General features: G+C 44.7%; 1 protein-coding gene across 5 annotated transcripts in view; it reads right to left on the minus strand.

The window, feature by feature from the left end:
- EVL (Enah/Vasp-like) overlaps nt 1-20,440 on the minus strand; it is a 145,834-nt gene extending 125,394 nt beyond the window's left edge. For all 5 annotated transcript variants that reach the window (XR_014071191.1, XM_081549737.1, XM_081549735.1 and 2 more), the window contains exon 1: nt 20,192-20,440. Coding sequence is in view for 4 of the 5 variants with exons in the window: in XM_081549737.1 (XP_081405863.1) it covers nt 20,192-20,196 (5 nt within the window). In the remaining variant the exon portion in view is untranslated. The remainder of the gene's footprint in view (nt 1-20,191) is intronic.
- Nucleotides 20,441-21,615: the final 1,175 nt, after the last annotated feature.

Consider the following 21,615-nt stretch of genomic DNA (forward strand, 5'->3'; position numbering starts at 1 on the left):
CAGAAAGTTTTCTGAACTTTGCTGATATCCTAGTACACGCTAGATGACACTTTCTCCACAGTTAAAGCATCTATTCAGTTGTCGTTCTTGTGAAATTTTCACCAGTTAGGCACTCTTAACAGTTATCACTTATTTTCTCAAGCAAATAACCAACCTTTGTGGATGGGAGAAGGGGTAAGAAGCAGGATCGCCCGCCATGTCCCGATTCTTTACAACACCCTCACACCTCCACTACCTGTCATCAGTAGCTAAGACGGGAGCCACCATGGCAAGGGCACTATTTCCAAAATGCTTGGAGAGTGAAGCCAAAAGGAGCAGAGGCAGAAAAGAAAAAAACAGATGGTCTCCCTAGGCTCAACAACCATGAGAAACAAATGCCTGCTGTTTAAGCCACCAAAAAAATAAAATAAAATAAAATAAAATAGAGAAATTTATCTTATGTTATAGCAAATAAAAAATGAAAGAGTAGACAAACGACTTGCAACAAAGGTGCAACTCAGTGGGGAGAGGACAGTCTTTCCAACAGATGGTGCAAAAGCAACGGAGAACCTGTATAGAAAATGAACAGTGACCCTTACTTCATACAACACTTAAGAATTACCTCAAAGATCCTTAAGTGGGTCACAGACCTAGTGTAAGAGTTAAAACTATAAACCTCTAGAGGAAAACATAGAAGAAAATCTCCCTGATCTTGAGTTGGGCAGAGAAGGATCCACAGAAGAAAGTGTTGGTGGGCTGGACTTCATCTAAATAAAAGACGTATGTGCTTCAAGACACCACCAAGAAGATGAAAGGGCAAGCTACAGACGGGGGGGAGATCACAGAGCTGATAAATGGCTTATATTCAGAACGAGTAGCCAGAAATCTCAAAACTCAACAATGAGAGAACCACCATAATATAAATGGAAAAAAACCTAAATATCCAACAGTGAGGACTGGTTAGATAACCTAGACACCCTCAGTCAACAAAATACTAGCAAATTGTTACAAGTTAAAATCTTCTGAAAGAAATACCATGGACTGACAGGAGGCTAGGTGGGTATATGGATGGAGAAGTGACAAAGTTTACACAGCGGAATGATGGTGGGAATATACGCATTTACTGGATAATTCCATTTTTTGAAGTCTGAAAATTTTCATAATAAAATGTTGAAAAAAGCTAAGCTCTAGAATATTTCACAACACTAGTATGCCATTAAACAGGATGCACTGGTAAATAAAAAGAAAGATTACAAAGCTGTACGCACAGAACAAACCCACAAGATATACACTTTTTTTTAACGTGTGGCCAGAACAGGATCCAAAGCAGAAAGTCCACAGTGACCATCACTGGGTTATATGATGAGACTACTTTTCCCCTTCTTTTTGCGGACCCATTGCCTTGAAATTCTCTACTATGATCAACTATTTTTGTGATTTAAAAAAAAGAGGTACTTTAATAGCAGTGAAGCAAGAAATACTTTGACAAGAATTTACTTGTCACAAACTCGGTGACAGAAAACGCTCCCCTCCAAAAAACTTGAAGAGTCTTAAGCTTATTCAAGATACTTTCTGTGTATAATTCTTTCAGCCTGCTACTGCCTCCTCACTGAACTGAATCTGAAACTCACAGCAATTAGGGCTGCATAACCTGAAATGTACCTATCGGAAAGAGGGCTGATAAAGCCCTGAATTCTGCACTGGTCTCACCACAGCCACATCGTATCTGGAGTCAACAACGTGTAAGAACCGCTGACAAACTAGAGCCTGTTCTACACAGCTCAAGAGAGTAGGGTGTTTCAGCAGGGGCAGAGTCTAGGAAATGACCGCCACAGTCTAATAACCTGGGTGCTGTGACGGACGATGTAGGACTTGGATCCATTGGTAGACATTTTTCAGAGAAGCAAATGCACGCCGAATATAAGAAGGGAGAGACCTAGCGCTGGGTTAGTGACCTAATAACCCAGGGAATACCTAACCACCAAAATTATAAGAGCAGAAGCTGGGTGAATTCCTGTCACAGATAATGGCTATGATCACATTCATTCACTAAGGAAATATTTTCTGAGTGAAGACTCATTCATCGAGTGCTTATGATGCAATAATGGAAATCCCATCATCTGTGCTGCCCCACACAGTGCCATGGGTGCCAGCTGACCACTTGAAACTGGCATTACAATCAGCAGGGCTATCAGATGCAAAGAACATGTGAGGCTAGGTTCCTTATAAACATGGAGAACAGAGGAAACCAATCTGAAGAGGCAGAGAGAGGCTAGTTTATCCAAGACTTTATAAACTATGCTAAGAAGTTATAATGTTATCCAGAAAGACACAGAAATACCCTGAAGAAACTTAGAAAGAGAATATTAACTCCGAGTTGAGTATTGACAATTTAATAAAATACCGAGGAGACAAAGAGGTAAAGAAAGAAAGTGGAATGTGATTATGGCACTTTAATAATGATGAAGAGCTATTTATGTCAGTATCACAGCTCTGGAGAAAGGGGAACAGACAAAAGAGAGTTCAAGGAAGAAGAAATGATAATGACGCATCCACCTGGATCTGGGGGAGGGAATGAGTGACTCCATGCAGCCTCCAGGCTTCTAGTTTGGGCCACAGCCCACAGCTCCCTGAGAATGAGGATGCTGGAAGCGAAGCCTGGGAAGGAGAGCAGTGCGTTCAGTTTTTGTTTTTTGGGGTTTTTTTTTTAGCAGGTTTATTTAGAAATAGATTTTTTATTCCACAGAAGTAACCCATTTAAAGTACACAATTCAATGACTGTTCAGTATATTTACAAGGCAGTGTGTCCATCCCTGCAATCTAATTTTACATCGCTTTTATCACCCCCTCAAACAGCAGCAGCCACTCTCTATTCTCACCCCTTACCCTCAGCACCTACTAACCTACTTCCTGTTTCTGCAAACTTGCCTCTTCTGGACATTTCATATAAATGGAATCATACAGTATGTGGTCTTTTATAACTGGCTTCTTTCTCTCAGCATAATATTCTCACAGTTCACCCATGTTTTATGAATATGGGTACCTCATTCCTTTTTTATTGCTGAATAATATCCCACTGTAGCACATCTTATTGATCCATTCATAAGGACGTAGACATTTGGGTCATTTTCACAGTTTGGCTACTGCAAATAAAGCTCCTATGAACATTCATGTCAAGTTTTGTATGGAGGTACATTTCATTTCTCTTGGGTATATGCCTCAACGTGGAAACGCTGAGACATACAGAAACTCTATGTTTAACATTTTGAAGAACTACAGACTGTTTCCCAAAGCAACTGTACATTCTCCGCAGCCAATGTTTGAGGTTTCCAATATGAGATTTATCTACCCAGTCACTTACCCAATGTGTGAAGATTAATTACCCACATCCTCATCAACATTTGTTATTAGCTGTGCTGGGTCTTCACTGCTGTGAGCAGGCTTTCTCTAGTTGCAGAGAGTGGGGACTACTCTTCAGTGAGGGACCCGAGCTTCTCATTGCGGTAGCTTCTCTTGTTGCAGAGCATAGGCCCTAGAACACGGGCTCAGCAGCTGCGGCTTACGGGCTTAGTTGCTCTGAGGCATGAAGAATCTTGCCAGACCAGGGATCGAACCTGCGTCCCTGCATTGGCAGGCAGAGTCTTTACCCCTGGACCAGTGGTACCTCACTGTGGTCTGGCTTGCACTTCCTCATATCTAATGATGCTCAGCACCTGTTCGTGCATTTATTAGCCACGTGTATCTCTTCTCTGGAGAAGTGTCCATTTAAATCATCTGCACCCTTTTAAGGTGGGTTGTCTTTTTATTACTGAGTTGGAAGACTTCGTTGTATATTTTAGATGTAAATCCCTTATCAGGTACTTTCTTCCATTCTGTGAGCTGTCTTCTCACTTTCTTAACAGTATGATTTGCAGTACACGTTTTTCATTTAGATGAAATCCAATTTATTTTTTTTTCTTTTATGACTTGTCTTTTGGTGTTACATCTAAAAAATCATTGCCGAACTCAAGATTTACTCTTATGTTTTCTCCTATAAGTTTTAGCAGGCTTCTCTGGTGGTCCAGTGGTTAAGAATCTGCCTTGCAATGCAAGGGACGCTGGTCCGGGAAGATCCCTCATGCCGAGGGGCAACCGAATCCACGTGCCACAACCAATGAGCCCGCGTTCTGGAGCTCCCAAGCTGCAGTGACTCAGCCATCCGTGGAAGCCCCCGCAACGAGAGGCCCTAGCACTGCAACTAGAGTGGGGAGAGCCCTCCCGCAGCAATGAGGACCCAGCAGGGCCAAAGATACAAATAAGTAAATAAAGACATAGTTATTAAAAAAATAAAAATAAAAGGTTCACCTTCAACATTTAACTTCATAATTTAGAATTAACTTTTGTATATAGAGGTAGGGGATTCAACTTCATTCTTCTGTATGTTGATAATCAGGTGTCCCAGCATTTGCTGAAATGGCTGTTTTTCCCCATTGAATTTTCTTGGCATCTTTGTCAAAAACCAACTGCTCATGAAGACAGTAGCAGTGAGTCTAGTCTTAAGACTCACTGAACCTAAGGTATCTGTGCTCTAGCTTCTTGGCAATAAGCTACATGTGTGGATAACCATGCCTTCTACCCACAGCCCAGGAATCAGCACAGTGAACTTGGTAACACTCAGAGAATGATTCTATCTGCCCAAGTGGTCCCCAGGTCCACGGCCTCATCACCCACAGGGGCAGATGCCTGGGGCACCTCACTCTCTCCTCCCGTGAAGGGACCAGGTGGTTCTCTTTCTGGTGCTGCTCTCCTAGCCGGGACTCTGTCTTCAGTGCACTGTTTACACTTACACAGTGACACAAATCCAGGACAGCATTTTCCTTCTTCCTAGGATAGGAAGTCCCTAAAGATGCTCAGTCAGAAATCTCAGCTAGTACAAGAATGTAGTGCCAATGGGTACATTTGATTTTCATCTGTTTACAGGCACAGAGGCTCCAAGTGTGGTGTTTCTGTTTTGTATAAAGGGTTTCAATTGAGTGCCAGGCCCAACACTTTTCTGTATTCAGGCTCATGTTAGAGAATTTAAATTTTTAAATGCTAATGATGTCCCTTGTGGCTCAGCTGGTAAAGAATCCACCTGCAATGCGGGAGACCTGGGTTCGATCCCTGGGTTGGGAAGATCTCCTGGAGAAGGGAAAGGCTATCCACTCCAGTATTCTGGCCTGGAGAATTCCATGGATGGTCCATGGGGTCGCAAAGAGTTGGACACAACTGAGGGACTTTCACTAATGACGCCAGTGGGCCAGAGCTCAGTGAAAGGGAAGCCCTCAGAAGGACCACTGCTACTGCTGCTGCTAAGTCGCTTCAGTCGTGTCCGACTCTGTGCGACCCTATAGACGGCAGCCCATCAGGCTCCGCCGTCCCTAGGATTCTCCAGGCAAGAATACTGGAGTGGGTTGCCATTTCCTTCTCCAGTGCATGAAAGGGAAAAGTGAAAGTGAAGTCGCTCAGTCGTGTCCGACTCTTAGCGACCCCATGGACTGCAGCCCACCAGGCTCCTCCATCCATGGGATTTTCCAGGCAAGAATACTGGAGTGGGGTGCCATTGCCTTCTCCGCAGAAGGACCACTAATTAGAGATAAATCATGAATAACGCGAAGAACTGAGGACATTAAACTAAATGAATGAAATACGATATGCAGACCATTGTCTTCAAGCAACAATAAACTGGTATGAAGAACCGAAAAAGGGAAGAACCAACACAGAAGCTAAAAGACCCTAGTGAAGCCCATTACAAATGCAAAAAATAAATAAATAAACAAACACTGTGTTGACCATATCTGTTTTCTGGCACCTTCACCTCAAATGCCCCATCCTCCCCTTCTTGGCTACATACTAACACCCAAGGCCCAACTCTCACTGCCCGATCCCTAGTACCTTTCAAGTACTCAAAATCTACCTTTCAAGTAAAATTTTAAGCAGATATGCTACACGAAAATAGATAAAAGAGTAGTCATGTATTTATATGAGAAGTCTATACTTTAAAAAAAAACAACTCACATTTACTACAGTAATGAAGCTAAGATTCTAAAGTATTTTTAAAGTAGTCACATTTAGGGAATTGCCTGGCTGCCCAATGGTTAGAACTTGGTACTCTGACGGCTGGGGGTCCAGGTTCAACCTTGGCTGGGAAACCTAAGCCCCAACAGCTGTGTGGCCTGGCCAGGAAGAGGGTCTTCACATTTACTGAAATTATGTTTTCATCAAGTGTTTAACACCACCTCTACTGTGTAAAGTAACATCCGTGCATGTTCACATTACCTAAGCCAACCTCAACAATCTCCATGTCTCTCAAAGATAACAACAAGAGTCCAAATACTGACCTCCGGGGGCTCTTTGAGTTCTAAGATCTAAATGCCTATGATCATTATTCTAATTTCTCTCCTGTCCTTACCTCAAAGCTACATAGTAGGGGATTAAGCAAAGATGATTACAACCATACAAATATGCCTACGGACAACTGGCAGTCACACTTGTTCACACTAGCCCTCCACTGAAAACTCTAAACACTCTCGTCTAGGAGTCTGAGTTAGCCTCTAAGCTGAAATGACCATGGTGAACAAGAAAAGGTAAAACACAACTTATCTCCTTAGATATACTAATCATATTTCTTTTAAAATCCAAGTCTGACTATTTCATTATGTCTATTCCTATTGTCTATTTTCCCTTCGTTTTGGGTTGTCTTCTCGTATATCTGATAATTCTTGATTGTATGCCAGTCACTGCATATGAAAAGTGCATAGATAATTCCAGGCTCCTAGAGGATTTGCTTTTGTTTCTGACATGCAGGTAGGTCAGAGGCACAAACTCCTCCAGGTCACCTTAATCTAGTTAGATACAGAGATGAGACAAAGCAGTACTCTGGCTCCTGAGAGGGCCAGCCTGTGTCCAGTTCACTTTTGTCCCTAACAAAAGCCCTTAGGAAAACTGGGGTGTTTACTAGGGCTTCTCCTCTTCAGCAAGGGTGTGCAGCAACTTTTAAAAAAATTTCCCATCCCATGAATCTGCCTAAAGCTCTAATAATCTTCTCAGTTGACAATTTCAGCACTGACAATTGCTTCAAGGAAAGAAATGGTGCCAAATGTAGGGTTACCTGACAACCCTCTACCTACATTTTGGCTCCGAAAATTCTTTCTGCCTTGTGGTTCTCCTATGTCCTCAAACTGACAGTTCTTTCTCAACTTTTCACCTTGTCTTGCTCTTAGTAGGACTTAGGTCCAAATGGTCTGATAGAACACTGCCAGAAGTAGAACTCCCAATCCAGTACAAAAGCCCTGTTCAAAACTGAACCAGACAGCAACTTTCTAACATAAAATACTCATAATCTAATTCGAGTCTTCTCTTGTTGGCTTCTACAACTTCTGCCGTTCTGAAATTTGAGTTTTTCCCAGGGAACTAACCAAATCAGGCGATGAAGCAATCTGGAGTGTGAGAAAACAGAGCTGGCATTGCTATTGACTAACAGAAAACCATAAAGCCCTAATTACAACAAAGCATCAATCAAAAGTAATTTCATCATGCACTGTAATCTAAAATCTAACAGGCCTTACGGCTGGAGTAGGAGGCATGGAGCTCCCTTCAAAAAATGACACAGCTGGAACGTAGGAGCTGTAAACCCCTAGACGTGGAGCCCAACACACAACAGACACATAGGAAGGCAGTTCCCTGGGCCCTTGCTCCTCCTCCCCGGCCCTCCCTGATCCCCACCTAGAGGTGGGCAGACACAACACAGGCTGAAAGCTCAGCATAGTCCACCTCTCTCACTACAAGGTCTAAGGCTCATTCTCAAGTTTCTGCTGTACTGAACTGGAGGAACTGGGGTTGAGGTCATAAAAATGAACTCGTGAACCAACAGAGCAAATACCCTTGCCTACTTTGGCCTGTAACTAAAGAGGGAACCATGGGTGAAAAAACAAGAAATCTGAGCTTCATGTCCCCAGCTCAGACGGTAAAGAATCTGCCTGCAATGTAGGAGACCTGGGTTCAATCCCTGGGTTGGGAAGATCCCCTGGAGGAGAGCATGGCAACCCACTCCAGTATTCTTGCCTGGAGACCCCCATGGACAGAGGAGCCTGGCGGGCTACAGTCCATGGGGTCGCAAAGAGTCGGACACGACTGAGCAACTAAGCACACAATATATGTGGCTGAGACAAGGCCTCTGGAGTCTGAGAAACAGGGGCTATTGCTCATCTGAGACAGAGAGGGGTCACACACTAGTCAACAAACATTTACTGAGCATTCACCACTTTTCAAAGAAACCAGACCCAGTCTTGATCTCAGGACTAGGTCAGCAGTTCTCAACTCTGCATACTTAGAGACTTTAAATAAAGTAACAACAACAAAACACTTTATTTCAGATTAATGGACTCTCTAAGGCAGGGCCCTGGCACTGGAAGGGGATGGGGGTGGGGAAGAAGGCCTTTTCAACTGTTTCTGATGCCCAGTGAGGGTTAAAAACCACTGGACCTAGAGAGTTTGTAAGTTTCTGAATCTAACTTTCTATGGTTTAACAAATGAGTATTTTTTACAGGTAAAACCCTCCAAAATAAACCAGCTTCATTAATACTTTGGAGAGAAGGTGACTGAGGTTAAGGGTGCCTTGACTATGCTGACAACCCTATCCCAACGGATCACGTTGACTGTTGAGTGTCCTCTAGCCTCACAGATGCCTCCTTGGATGTGTATTCAAAAGCCACACATACCACGTTATAAGTGAGAAATTGTCCCAAGGGGTATTCAGATGCCTGAATCATGCCATTCTGGATTTGTTTCTTTGGGTTAAAGCACTATTTGGCCAGGATTTTTGTCGTATCTGTTTAACGTGAGTGCTATTAATTGATCATTTTCTTTAAAATCAACTCACTAAAGCAATGAGAGTATTAGCCCTTCTAAATATTAAAACACACGATAGAACCTCTTTAATCAAATGAGATATTGGCACACAAATAAATACAGACCAGTGGAACATAAGGTTGAGGGCAGGAGGAGAAGGGGACGACAGAGGATGAGATGGTTAGATGGCATCACTGACTCAACTGACATGAGTTTGGGTGAACTCCGGGAGTTGGTGATGGACAGGGAGGCCTGGCATGCTGCGGTTCATGGGATCGCAGAGTCGGACACGACTGAGTGACTGAACTGAACTGAAATGGAACATAACAGAAACTCTAGAAATGGGTCAAATAATTAAATATGACAGAGGACAGAATCTAAAAACACTGGGAGAAAATGGAATTTTTAATAAGTCGTACTGAGATAACTGAAAAACTAGATGGAAAAGGCTAAAATTGGATCTAGCTCTCAAACCCATATATTTAATTCCAAGTGGATCAAAGATTTAAAAGTTTGAAAAGAAAAAAGAAATGATACAAGTACTAGGAAAAAAAAAAGGTGAATTCAACCTGGGGACGTAGAAAACTTTCTAGCTATGACTGAAAATCAAGAGGCAGTAAAGCAAAAAAAATTGAAAAAAGAAATACCCACAAAGTCATGTGCATTATGCACCTCATCTGCATCATTTCAGCTCCTCCTGCCCATTCCAGCCATCCCTGAGGCAACCAGTTTTGTCCAGGCTCTGACCTGTTTCCGTCCAGTGCCTGCCTGGGGGTGGGGGGGTCTGTTGCAGCTCCAGAGAGCTGCCATGTGTGCCCTCTTGGGACCCACTGAGAGCACCAGCAGGGGCAATATATGCCATGTGGGGCACTCCTCTGCCAAATGAAGACGGGCCCTAATGGATATATCACCCTTCCTTCCCCCAAATATCAATCCTATGCTCTCCTCCAAACACACACAAGCCTTCATCTTGGGTAGTTTTCTAGAGAACCCAGTTAAAATACCACTAATTTGATGCAGTGATTTTTTTCTAATACACATAAAAATAAACATTTAATTATTAAAGTTTAAAAAGCATTCATCAGAAGGATCATAATTCCCTACTCTTTAAGCATGGGCTACGAACAGTACTGTGCTTCCCTGGTGGCTCAGTGGTGAAGAATTCAGGAGATGCAGGTTCGATCTCTGGGTCAGGAAGATCCCCTGGAATAGGAAATGGCAACCCACTCCAGTATTCTTGTCTGGGAAATCCCATGGACAGAGGAGCCTGGCAGGCTGCAGTCCATGGAGTTGGGTTGCAAGAGAGTCAGACACGACTTAGTGACTGAACAACAACAACATGAACAAGGACTGTTTTGAAAAGAAGACAGAATGAAAAGGGGAGTGAAAGATTAACTTTACAAGGATGAAACCTGACAAACATCACTTCAGCCAGGTGATCAAGGTCAACACCCGCTGAGATAAAGCCTGCCGCAGGTATGCACCCTCTGTAACCTGCCGCAGGTATGCACCCTCTGTAGCCTGCCGCAGGTATGCACCCTCTGTAACCTGCCGCAGGTATGCCCCCTCTGTAACCTGCCGCAGGTATGCCCCCTCTGTAACCTGCCGCAGGTATGCACCCTCTGTAGCCTGCCGCAGGTATGCCCCCTCTGTAGCCTGCCGCAGGTATGCCCCCTCTGTAACCTGCCGCAGGTATGCCCCCTCTGTAACCTGCCGCAGGTATGCACCCTCTGTAACCTGCCGCAGGTATGCCCCCTCTGTAACCTGCCGCAGGTATGCACCCTCTGTAACCTGCCGCAGGTATGCACCCTCCGAAACGTGGAATGGGATGTCACTTTCCCCAGGACCTTCCTGCCCCAAACTAACAACCCCAGGCTAACCATGAGAGAAACGTGGGACAAATTCCAACAGAAGGGCATCCTGCAACATACCTAAATAAGTACATCTCAAAACAGCCAAGATCAAAAAATAGAGACAATCTGGAAAATTATCAAAACAGAGAAGCCTAAGGAGATTTAAGAAATAAATATAATGTGGTATTCTGGATCAGAACATGGTACAGAAAAAGGACATTAGGTCAAAAAAACAAGCAACTATGGACTCCAGCTATTAATACTGTTATCAATAGTAGTTCACTAAATACAACAAATGGACCATGGAAGATGTTAACAGTGGAAACGGTACCAGTGGAGATACGTGTATGGGAACTCTCCGTACTCTCTGCTCAATTTTTCCATAAATCTAAAGTTCCTTTAACACGTAATTCTATTAATAAAAAGAAAAAAAAAGGCTTACAAAAAGCATTCCTCCACCGCCAGCAATGGGGCCTGGGGTCTGCATTTTGGAAGGACACACGGTGATTCCTACGCACATTAAAGCTTGAGAAACACCAGGGACACTGAGAGTTACAGTACACAACGTCCTTACAAAGAAAAAACACAGGAACAAAGAATCCATCCACACATCAATAAACAAATCCTGTCTCCTGGCAGTGGTGTGGAAACACCAGATGACAGCACTGTCACCCCAGCAATTCAGTAATTCATTAAGCACATAAGGAAAGTTTTCATCTTGGATGCCAGCATCTCCCATTTGGGAGCTGCCTGGAATGCTGTACTTGGAAGGACCCATGACAAGGCAGAATGAATGTCACGATTTATCGCCCGTTTGGATGAAACCTGACAAACACCGCTTCAGCCAGGTGATCAAGGTCAACATCCCCAGTGATACAGCCTGCCGCAGGTATGCACCCTCTGTAACGTGGAATGGAATGTCACTTTCTCCATGATCTTCAGTGGCAGCATCAACATTCATTAAGCATCTACCAAGCACCAGGCACAGCGCTAGGCTTTTGGGACCCAACAGAGATGGAAATAGGTGTAACCCTCTATGAGGCATAGGCTGAAAAAGGTAAGTATAATAATTATAAAGAGTAACAGCAGAGGAAATATGGAATCCCACAGAACAAACAAGAAAGGGCCCTCAGTCAGGGTAGGAGTCAAGGACTGCCTCCCTGAGGAAGTGACATTTCAACTAAGATTTGAAGGCTAGGCACTGAGCAAGGTGAAGAGGAAAAGGAAGTAGCTGCACTCCGGTCCATCAGACCTCCACTTATTTAAGGATCCTTTGAGAGAGAATGGAAACAAGATGAGAGCAACAGACACAGCTCCACAGAGAGCCCAGGATGGAGCACGGCGCCCAGAGAGTGTGTGAGGAGCTGGAAGCTTTACAGAGAGCGCCCAGGGCAAATATGTGACAAGGGGAAGGACTGGAGAAGGTGACTAAGAGGCTTCCAAAACCGGCCCCAGGAAGAGACGTTGTCCCTTTCCTCTAAGACACTCGGAACACGTGTCCCATCGGCTCCCACTGTCCTTTCTGCCACCACTTCCGTGGATTTCACAGTCAACTCCTCAACTGCATTAACTATTTCTTCATCGAAATTTTCTCAATACAATTATCTTCTCCACCCCAGAATAATATGCCTGTTTTGTCTTTATTTCAGTAGTTCTGTGTCTTTTATAGAGAATGTCCCTAAATCATTTTTAGAAGTTGAAGTATCAATAGCAACTGTAGTTTCTAAAGCAAAAAATTATCACTTATGGTAGATAAGTTAGGCGGCAATATGACAAAAGGGCAGAATATCTGAAATCAGAATTGTCCCAGATCTTCCAAGGTTTATCTTCCTCACAGACATAACAAGGTGAGGTGGGGGAGGTAAACCGCTAACTTTTATTGAACATCATACACTGAGAACTTTTTATGTATTCTTGTTTGAGCCTCACAAACCTAAGAAGCAAGCAGGATTATCCTCATTTATATTTGAGAAAAGAGGATGGTCATAAAGGTTAAGTAATTTGCACAAAGTTAGTCAGCTGGTAAAGAGTGGCTCTGGGGCAGAATCCAGGTCTATTAGACTGTAAAACCCAGGCTGCTTAGACTACAAGGGACAAAATGTGGCCTAAATCAATGTTAAAAAAAGTTCATTCACATTCCTACTTTAAGTCCAAATCCAAGAATAGACATCTATCATACAATCTTAAAGACAAAGACAGACAATCCATCTTCATATACAGTTGTTCCGGGGGACTCGGGACCAGGGCTCCCCCAACTGGCGAACAGGTGCAACCACACCATTTATTTCTAATTGCTTTTGTAGTCCTTGAGTTTTTTGGGAGAAGAACCTCCAAGTTAAGACCAGGAATAAAGTTCCTTTCATTAACATCATCTTTCTCTCTTTCCTGCTTAAAATTTACATTCTGATAATATATATCAACAGACTTTGGTGCCAGTAATACTACTTTGCTAACTTATTTTAAGGAAATAATCAGAGATGCACTCTAAGACTTACACGCAATCACTATCATGTTGTTTACAATGATGATATCCTAGAAAAGAAGCCAACTGTCCCAAACTTGGGGTACTGGTAAATAAATTATGGTATATCATCTGATACACTATTATTCAGCTATTTTACATTTTCAAAGAACATTAATAACAAAGGGGAAATGCATACATGTCGAATGCAAAAATGCCCAATACAAATACACAGTACATTATCAATTTTGTGAAAATGTCACTCTCACACATAGAAAAGATAAAGGAACCCAAAAACCCTGTGTTTAATGGGTTATCCTTCCTTCAATAGTAGGATCAATGCTGATTTTTATTGTCTTCTTTATACTTTCTGTGTTTTCAAATTCTCCACATTCAATGTAACTGCATTTAGAAAATATATTTATTTATTTGGCTGTGCTGGGTCTTAGCTGCATGTGGTATATGGGATCTAGTTCCCTTATCAGAGATTGAACCTGGGCACCCTGCATTGTGAACGCAGAGTCTCAGCCACTACACCACCAGGGAAGTCCCATTTAAATCAGGAAAAAAGGAAAACTGCGGCTAGAAGTCATTTCTGTAAGGTCTTCTCCATCCAGGATGGGAAAGGGAAACAGCTGTTTGCTGAGGGGACCACTGTCCTCCCCACCTCACCCAGACGTCAGATGGAGGCCCTCTCCTTTAGTTGTTATTGCACTACTCAAGCACTTGTGATCTTCACTTAACAACTAACAGTCATCAAGCTTACGGTCTACTGCAAGGTTCAAACTTGGTAGAAGACACATTCCCTTGAAAGGGAAAAAAATCTTCTTGTGAAACAAGGCTGGTTTAATTTATTTTCATGTAGCTTATTCAGGTGCAACTCAAAAAACTAAGTTGAAAATTTCTTATATTTATGTGACTGCTGCTAAGTCGCTTCAGTCGTGTCCGACTCTGTGCGACTCCACAGACGGCAGCCCACCAGGCTCCCCCGCCCCTGGGATTCTCCAGGCAAGAACAATGGAGTGGGTTGCCATTTCCTTCTCCAATGTGACTAGATACAAACAAAACTACCAAACCAGCAAAACTCAAAATGACATTACTTCAATAAAAAGATGACATTGCTTATATTAAAAATCATCACTCAGGGACTTCCCTGGCAGTCCAGGGGTTAAGACTCCGAGTTTCCACTGCAGGGGGCGCGAGTTCAATTCCTGATCAGGGAAGTAAGATCTCATGTGCTGCACAGCCAAAACGTAAATACTAAAAAAAAAAAAAAAAAAAAAAAATTACCCACAAGATAAATATGGTAATGACATAGGTCTAAAGATAAGCAGACAGGACAAGAGAGAAGAGCCAAAGATACACAGAGGTGCGACAGCTCCACAGCTGGCCTCCCTAGATGACTCCCAAAGACACCAGGAGGGGTGCTCCTGTCTATTCCGCAGCAACAAGCTCAGGGATGCACCTGGACTCCAATGTGTTAGCCAGTGCAGACTCAATGTGATACGAAGACCATGTTTGTGCCTGGGTTGCTCACGCTGTACCCTATAACCACACTGCATTCTGCAGAACTCCAAACAGAGACAGTGCCCTTGGCCCAGGGGAGGTAGTTCCCTGGCACATAATCAGACCTGTGAGATGGGAGCCTGACCAACACACACACGGCCCTGGTGATGGGAGGCTGACCATGACACACACACACACACACACACACACGCAAACTTTCTGAGCACCAAAGGTAATGCTCACACACACACACAGGCAAACTTTCTGAGCACTGAAGGTAATGCTCCTTCAGACATTACCACACACGCTGGAGCGGATTTTGGGATCCACGTTTGTAATGCCGTTCAACATTCCTGGTATCTCTGCCACATATCTAATGACATAATCAAGTATCTGATCAGCAATTCTGAAGAACAAATGTAGTTTTAATCTTTACCTCATATTTCAGACAATTTGAAGAATGTACTTTCTTGAAATTTTATATGTAAAACAGAAAACAACTTAATACTTACCAAACTTCTAGACAAATGCTATCTTAAATGTAAGAAAGAGAAAAATTCCAAACAAAATGACTTAATAACATAAAAAAATCTTAAAACTTCTATATATCAACTCTTTAAAAGATAAAAGGCAGGTAGGGAAAATGTTCACGGAAGAGAATCTTCCCAAGAGATAAATGATAAAGTATATAAATAGAAATATTTTGTAAACTGTATATGTGCGTGTCTTTTGTTTTTAAAGTAGAAAAAGGATTCAGAAAGGGGTCTATAAGTGTCTGTAAATCTTTTAGGGATGGGGACTATTTGGGGGAGGGGGTTTGGTTCCTTCTTTCCATCTCATCCAGTACCAGACAACAGTAAGACCGCCAAAGATGATTTCTGAATAAGGATATGAGAATACATAAGGTCTGTTAGGAAAAAAGAAATAAGAATTCAGGCAACAGTCTAGAAAATTAAGAAAAACTCAACGTACTAAGTCACTTCAGTCGTGTCTCTTTGCAACCCTACAGACCGTAGCCTGCCAGGCTCCTCTGTCCATGGAATTCTCCGGGTAAGAATACTAGAATGGGTTGCCATGCCCTCCTCCAGGGATCTTCCCGACCCAAGGATCAAACCCACAACTCTTACGTCTCCTGCACTAGCAGGTGGGTTTCTACCACCAGTACCACCTGCGAAATCCAAGAAAAACTCAGATACAGCCTTAATTATCCAAGTCATCTGATTCAACAGAACTTTTTACTACAATATGTGAACATGTGCCTCAGATGTTCAGTTGATTTGTTAGAATGCATCTCCAGCCCTATGCTTTTCTAAGACACTCCTGGATAGGGTCAGTTCAGAGGTTTCATTTCTGACCCTTTTCAATCTATGCACTCCCATGAGATTATCTAGCAAGAAAAATATGACATTTTCATTTTAAAAATTTCAGCTTGAACAAAAGGATTTTCACAGATGAGCCATACGCTTATAAATACCTAAATTAAATGGGTTGATAACAAAGTTAATGAAAAGACCCCCCTTGACTCATTTAGGTCCATTTGCAAAAGCCTAGTATTTGAGGTACATGTAAATATACACGTAGAGATGTTTACCTACAAACAGTCTGCAACAGAGAACCATGTCGAACTGTTAGAAGCATTTTAAAAGAAAAAAAAAATCCCTAAAGAAAAAGGGTAACTGGATGACTCATTTTGGAAAAAGTATTTAAAAACTTTCATTTCTATATCCATGACTTGTCATCTGATCCCCCAAAATGGGATCTGAGAATACTATTATAGATCAAAAAATAAAATGTTCTAGTCAAGTGGATTTATCAAACAAACAATGAAGGAAATCAAGACAGAAGAAAGAAATGAATATTAAAAGGGAGAAAAAGCAACTGCTTCCTTTGTTTTACAGTAATGATCTGCCTTTTTTCCAATTAATTACTTGCTAAAAGGAAATAAAGATTTATTCTTAAAGCTACCTTGATTCTAAGCACATTTCACAAACTGAAATGCTCTAATATAGTTATAACACAAGAAAATAGGTGGTGTTATTCTCCACAGCTTCTGTAGCTTAAGTCTCCTCCAAAACTGAATGTTGACTCAAACTGTCCCTATTATCAGGGACTTTTTGCGTGCATGCTAAGTTTCTTCAGTCATGTCCAACTCTGCAACTCCATGGACTGCAGCCCACCAGGCTCCTCTGTCCATGGGATTTTCCAAGCAAGAATACTGGAGTGGGTTGCCATTTACTCCTCCAGGGACCGAACTCGAGTCTCTTAGGTCTCCTGCATTGGCAGGTGGGCCCTTTACTACTAGCGCCACCACATCAGATACTTTTACTTCCAGTAAACGTGAACTTAGTAAATCAGAACAATTCTCCAGCTGGAAAGAACTAGAAAAGCAGGGGGAAAATAGAATAAAAGTCTGCCTGGAGGCTTGAAGGAAGAAGGGACATCAGATGCTCAGGGAGATGAGATCAGTACTTGGGGCTACTCTTCCTCGGGGGTGTTTGCCAACTCTAGGGAGAATCCTAAAAGCATGGTGTTGGGTTGGGGGGTAACAGGGCTAGAGAAGAGATGAGCAGTAGCACTAAAGGTGAACAAGTAGAAACACCCCAATCCTTGAGACTGCACCCAAGTGACTTAGGTTGTAAGTGCCCCATTTGTCTGGCAAAAGCAAATGTAAATTATCTCTGGAAGAGAAAAACATCATCTTGGGCAAATTACTTTCTACAATTTTGCAAATCTGATGTCCAGCAGAATTAAAACAAATTAAAAAGCAAAAACAATGAGACACATAAGGAGACAAGACAATAGGAATGAAAAACAAGGAAAACAGACGTTGGAAATGACTTACAAATACTGCCATAATGGGACAAACTTCAAGAATTACACATACTATATTCAAGGAGATGAGAGACAATACTGATAATTTTGGCAGATAGCTGGAAACTATACAAAGAAACTATAAAAAGAAAGCCAAATGGAAATTAAAGAACCAAAAACCATATAATAACTGAAATTAAAAACTCAAGAGATAGGAAAGATAAGTGAGGGGAGATCCAGAATGAAGGAAAGAGAGACAGAAAACACAGAAGGAAGGTTAAGAGACACAGAATATACAGTGAAAGAGCCTAACGCGTATAACTGTAGTCCCAGAAGGGAAGGTGAGAGAGAATGGGAGAGAAGCAATATATAAAGTCCTAATGGCACAAGACTTCCAAAACTAATGAAAGATATGAAGCCAAAGATTCAAGAAGCCCTAAGTTATGTTACTCTTTTTTTAAAAAAAATCCATACAGCACAAAAACTACTGCTGAAAACCAAAGACAGAGAACATTTCAAAAGCAGCCAGATGAACTTCCCAGGTGGTCCAGTGGCTAAGACTCCATGCTCCCAATGCAGGGGGCCCAGGTTTGATCCCTGGTCAGAGAACTGGATCCCACATGCCACAACTACGAGTTCTGCATGCTGCGATGAAGATCAAAGATCCCACGTGCCTCAACTAAGACCCAGTAAAGCCAAATAAATAAATATTTTTTAAATAAATAAATTTTAAAACAACTTATATGGAGCAAAAGATTACTTTCAAAGAACAACAGACAAATGACTTCTCAATAGAAACACTCGATGTCAGAAACAATGAGGTATCTTTAAAGTGTTAAAAGAAAATAATGGTAAACCAAGAATTTTGCAATTACTGAAAAGACCCATCTAAAATGGAGGAAAATGAACTAAAATTAGACTGTGGCAATGGTTTCACAAGTCTGTGAAAATACTGCATGTGTGTGTGTATGAAAATACTAAAAATCACCCAACTGTACACTTTAAATGGGTATATTTTAGGATATGGGAATGATATCTCAAGAAATCTTTTTCAGTGAAGAATAAATAATGAAATCTGTGAACAGTAACAATTTGTCACCAGCAGACTTGCACTAAAGAAATTCTAAAGGGAATTCCTCAGATGGAAAGAAATGATTCCAAATGGAAGACTGGAAGATGACAAAGGTGGCACAGCAGAGAGACGGGGAAAAGATGACATTTTTTTCATAAACAGTGCTGAATAAATGGTTCTGGTAAAAATGAAAAATCTGAACTCCTTTTCACAAGTTACAGAAAAGTCACTTCCAAGTGGACTGTGGATTTTACCTTGAAAGGCAGGAAGGCAGGGCAGTAAGATGTTATAGGAAACTATCTTCTTGACTTGGGCGGAGAACTCCCATAAATTAGGAAGAAAAAGATGTGTAAACCCCAAACAAAAACTTCTGAACAAGTAGTTCATAAAAGAAATCAAATAAACATAAAAAGATGTTCAGCCTCATCAGTCTGCAAGAAACATAATCCAAAACCACAATGGGATACCTCATCAGGCTGCCTGCAAAATCACCAGGATGGCTAAAATTCAAGACTGACAATTCCACGTGTTGGCAAGGAAGCAGAGCCCAAGAACTCCCATACATTTGCTGGAAGGAGTGTAAACTGGTACAGGCACTTCAGAAATTTGATGTTACCTCTTAAAGTTGGAAGATATAGGTATCTTTTGACCTAGAAGTTCTACTGCTCGGACGGTAAAGAATCTGCCTACAATGCAGGAGACCCAGGTTTGATCCCTGGGTAGGGAAGATCCCCTGGAGAAGGGAATGGCAACTCCAGTACTCTTGCCTGGAGAATCCCAAAGAGAGGAGCCTGGCGGGCTACAGTCCATAGAATCGCAGAGTCCGACACGACTGACCAGCTAACGTTTCGGAAACAAATAGAGCAATGGTTAAGATGTAGTATCTTCATATAACGGAATGCGACATTTTAATAAAAATGAGCAACAGTTAAGGAGGTAATGGATGAATTTCAGAAACATCCTGAGTGAAAGAAGCCGGACACACAAAAGAATATATATTGCATGAGTATTTCATTGATATAAAGATCACAAAACGGGCAAAAATGAAAGACACTATAGTGTTTATGGGATATATGTTTGGAAGGTAAAATTACACAAACAAAAGGCAAGGAAGTGATTATCCGCACAAGTCAGGATTGGGTGACCTCTGGAGAGAGATTTCCGAGTTCCCGGCGCTGGCAGTGTTTTTTTCTCGAACTGATAACCATCAATCCCCCCTGGCTGGGTAATGAACCACGCAGTGGTACGTTGTGGGTCTTGCACTTGAGCGGCGTGCGAGAAGAAAGGAAATGGGGACGAGATAAAGGGAGCGGAGGCAGGCGAGCAGCTCCGGGGGGAAGGACACGACCCCTTAACGTGCGAGCTCGGGGCGGCGGCACGGGGCGGCCGAGGGCACGGAGTCCGGGGGAGGGCGGCCAGAGCGGGCGGCTGCTCGGGGCCGGGCGCAGCCACACACGCCCGCGGGGTCGCCTCCCCACCCGCCCGCCAGCCCCCCGCGAGCTGCACAGGCGGGCGCCGCCCGCGCCGACTCCCCCAGACCCTCCAGCGTCCCCGAAGCCCGCCCGCCCTCGGCGCTCCCGAGGCCCTCCCCGCGCTCCGGACGCCGCCCGCCCGGCCTCCCCGCGCGCCCGCCAGACTCACCTCATTGTCGCTGCCGGGGCGGGAGGGCGCGCGGGCCGGGGGGCGCGGCGCGGGGCGCGGGGCGTTAGCGGGGCAGCCGGCCCCGGGCGCGGCGGCTCCGCGTCTCGCTGGGCTGCGGGGGGCAGCGGAGGTTCATCTTCTCCGGGCGGGCGTCCGGGCCGCTAGCTGCGGGGACGGGCTGAGGCGGCGGCGCCTGACAGCCGGGCCCCGGCCCCTGCCATCTTGGCGGGCGCGTGCCCGGGCCGCCGTGTGCGCGCGCCGCCGGGGGTGGGGGAAGGGAGAGAGGGGACGGGGCGAGCGCCGTCCGGGTCCCGCCGGCCGCAGGGGAGCGCGCGCGCCCGCCCGAGACTCGGGGCGCAGTCCCCGGGCGGGCGCGGGCGGCTGCGAGGCCGTCGACGGAGAGGCGGGCAGGCGCGCGGGTGCGCGCGCGCGCGCGGACGAACTCAGCCCGGGAGTCGAGACTGGGGGAAAGCGCGCGCGGCAGCCCAAGAACCACACAAAAGGCGCGGGGCCCCACAGCCCGCGCCTCCGGGAGAGCGGAGCCCGAGGCTGCGAGGGGCGGGGCGGGGCCTGGGGGCGCGGCTTGGGGCGAGGTCCGGCCGGGAGGGGCGGGGCTTCGAAGGAAGGGCGCCTTCGAGCGGCGAGAAGGAGCTCGGTGGAGGCTGGACCGGGACTGGCGGATGTGGCGGGGGCGGGGCTTAGGAGAACTCGCGAGCTTTGAGGGGCGGGGCCGAGGGGAAGGGCCGGGGCGGGGCTTGAGGGCGGGGCTTGGGGCGAGGCCTGGCCGGGAGGGGCGGGGCTTCGAAGGAAGGGTGCCTTCGAGCGGCGAGAAGGAGCTCGGTGGAGGCCTGGCCGGGACTGGCTGATGTGGCGGGGGCGGGGCTTAGAAGAACGCGCGAGCCTTGGAGGGGCGGGGCCAAAGTGGGCGGGGCGTGTGCGCGGCGCCCCCTCCCCGCTCCCGGCACCTCCCCCAACCACAAAGGAAGCGTAGAGTTTCGGCGTCCTTGGCCTTGGTGCGAGAATTCCGTCTTCCCCCCGCCCTGCGGTGGGCTCCGCCTGCTCGGAGGCGGGGAGCCACCTGGATCCTCGGGGCGTCGACTGACCTCTTGTCTTTGTAAATACAGAGTCAAGGCTGGGACGGGGAGTCGTAGCTTGGAGGCAGTATCAACAACAGCTGAAGGATCTCTCAATCCATAAAGCCCCACCTGGCGCCCCCAAACCAAACACTTGAGAACAATCACATCGGCTGCACTCGGTTGTCCAGGTTTTCTCTGATTGCTAAATCCCCAGCCCTTCCTGAAGGTTAGCCATTCTCGTTGCTGGAAATACTAAACCCCCCGAGTCTGACTTTCCGCATCTAATTAGACGTTGCGCTTTCGCACTATCGCCACTAACGCTCCCGTTCCCCTCTATCACAGCAACAA

This window comes from Giraffa tippelskirchi, chromosome 12 (assembly GCF_054371585.1).
Source record: "Giraffa tippelskirchi isolate mGirTip1 chromosome 12, T2T-mGirTip1v1.2.pri, whole genome shotgun sequence".
NCBI classification, from domain to species: Eukaryota; Metazoa; Chordata; class Mammalia; order Artiodactyla; family Giraffidae; genus Giraffa; species Giraffa tippelskirchi.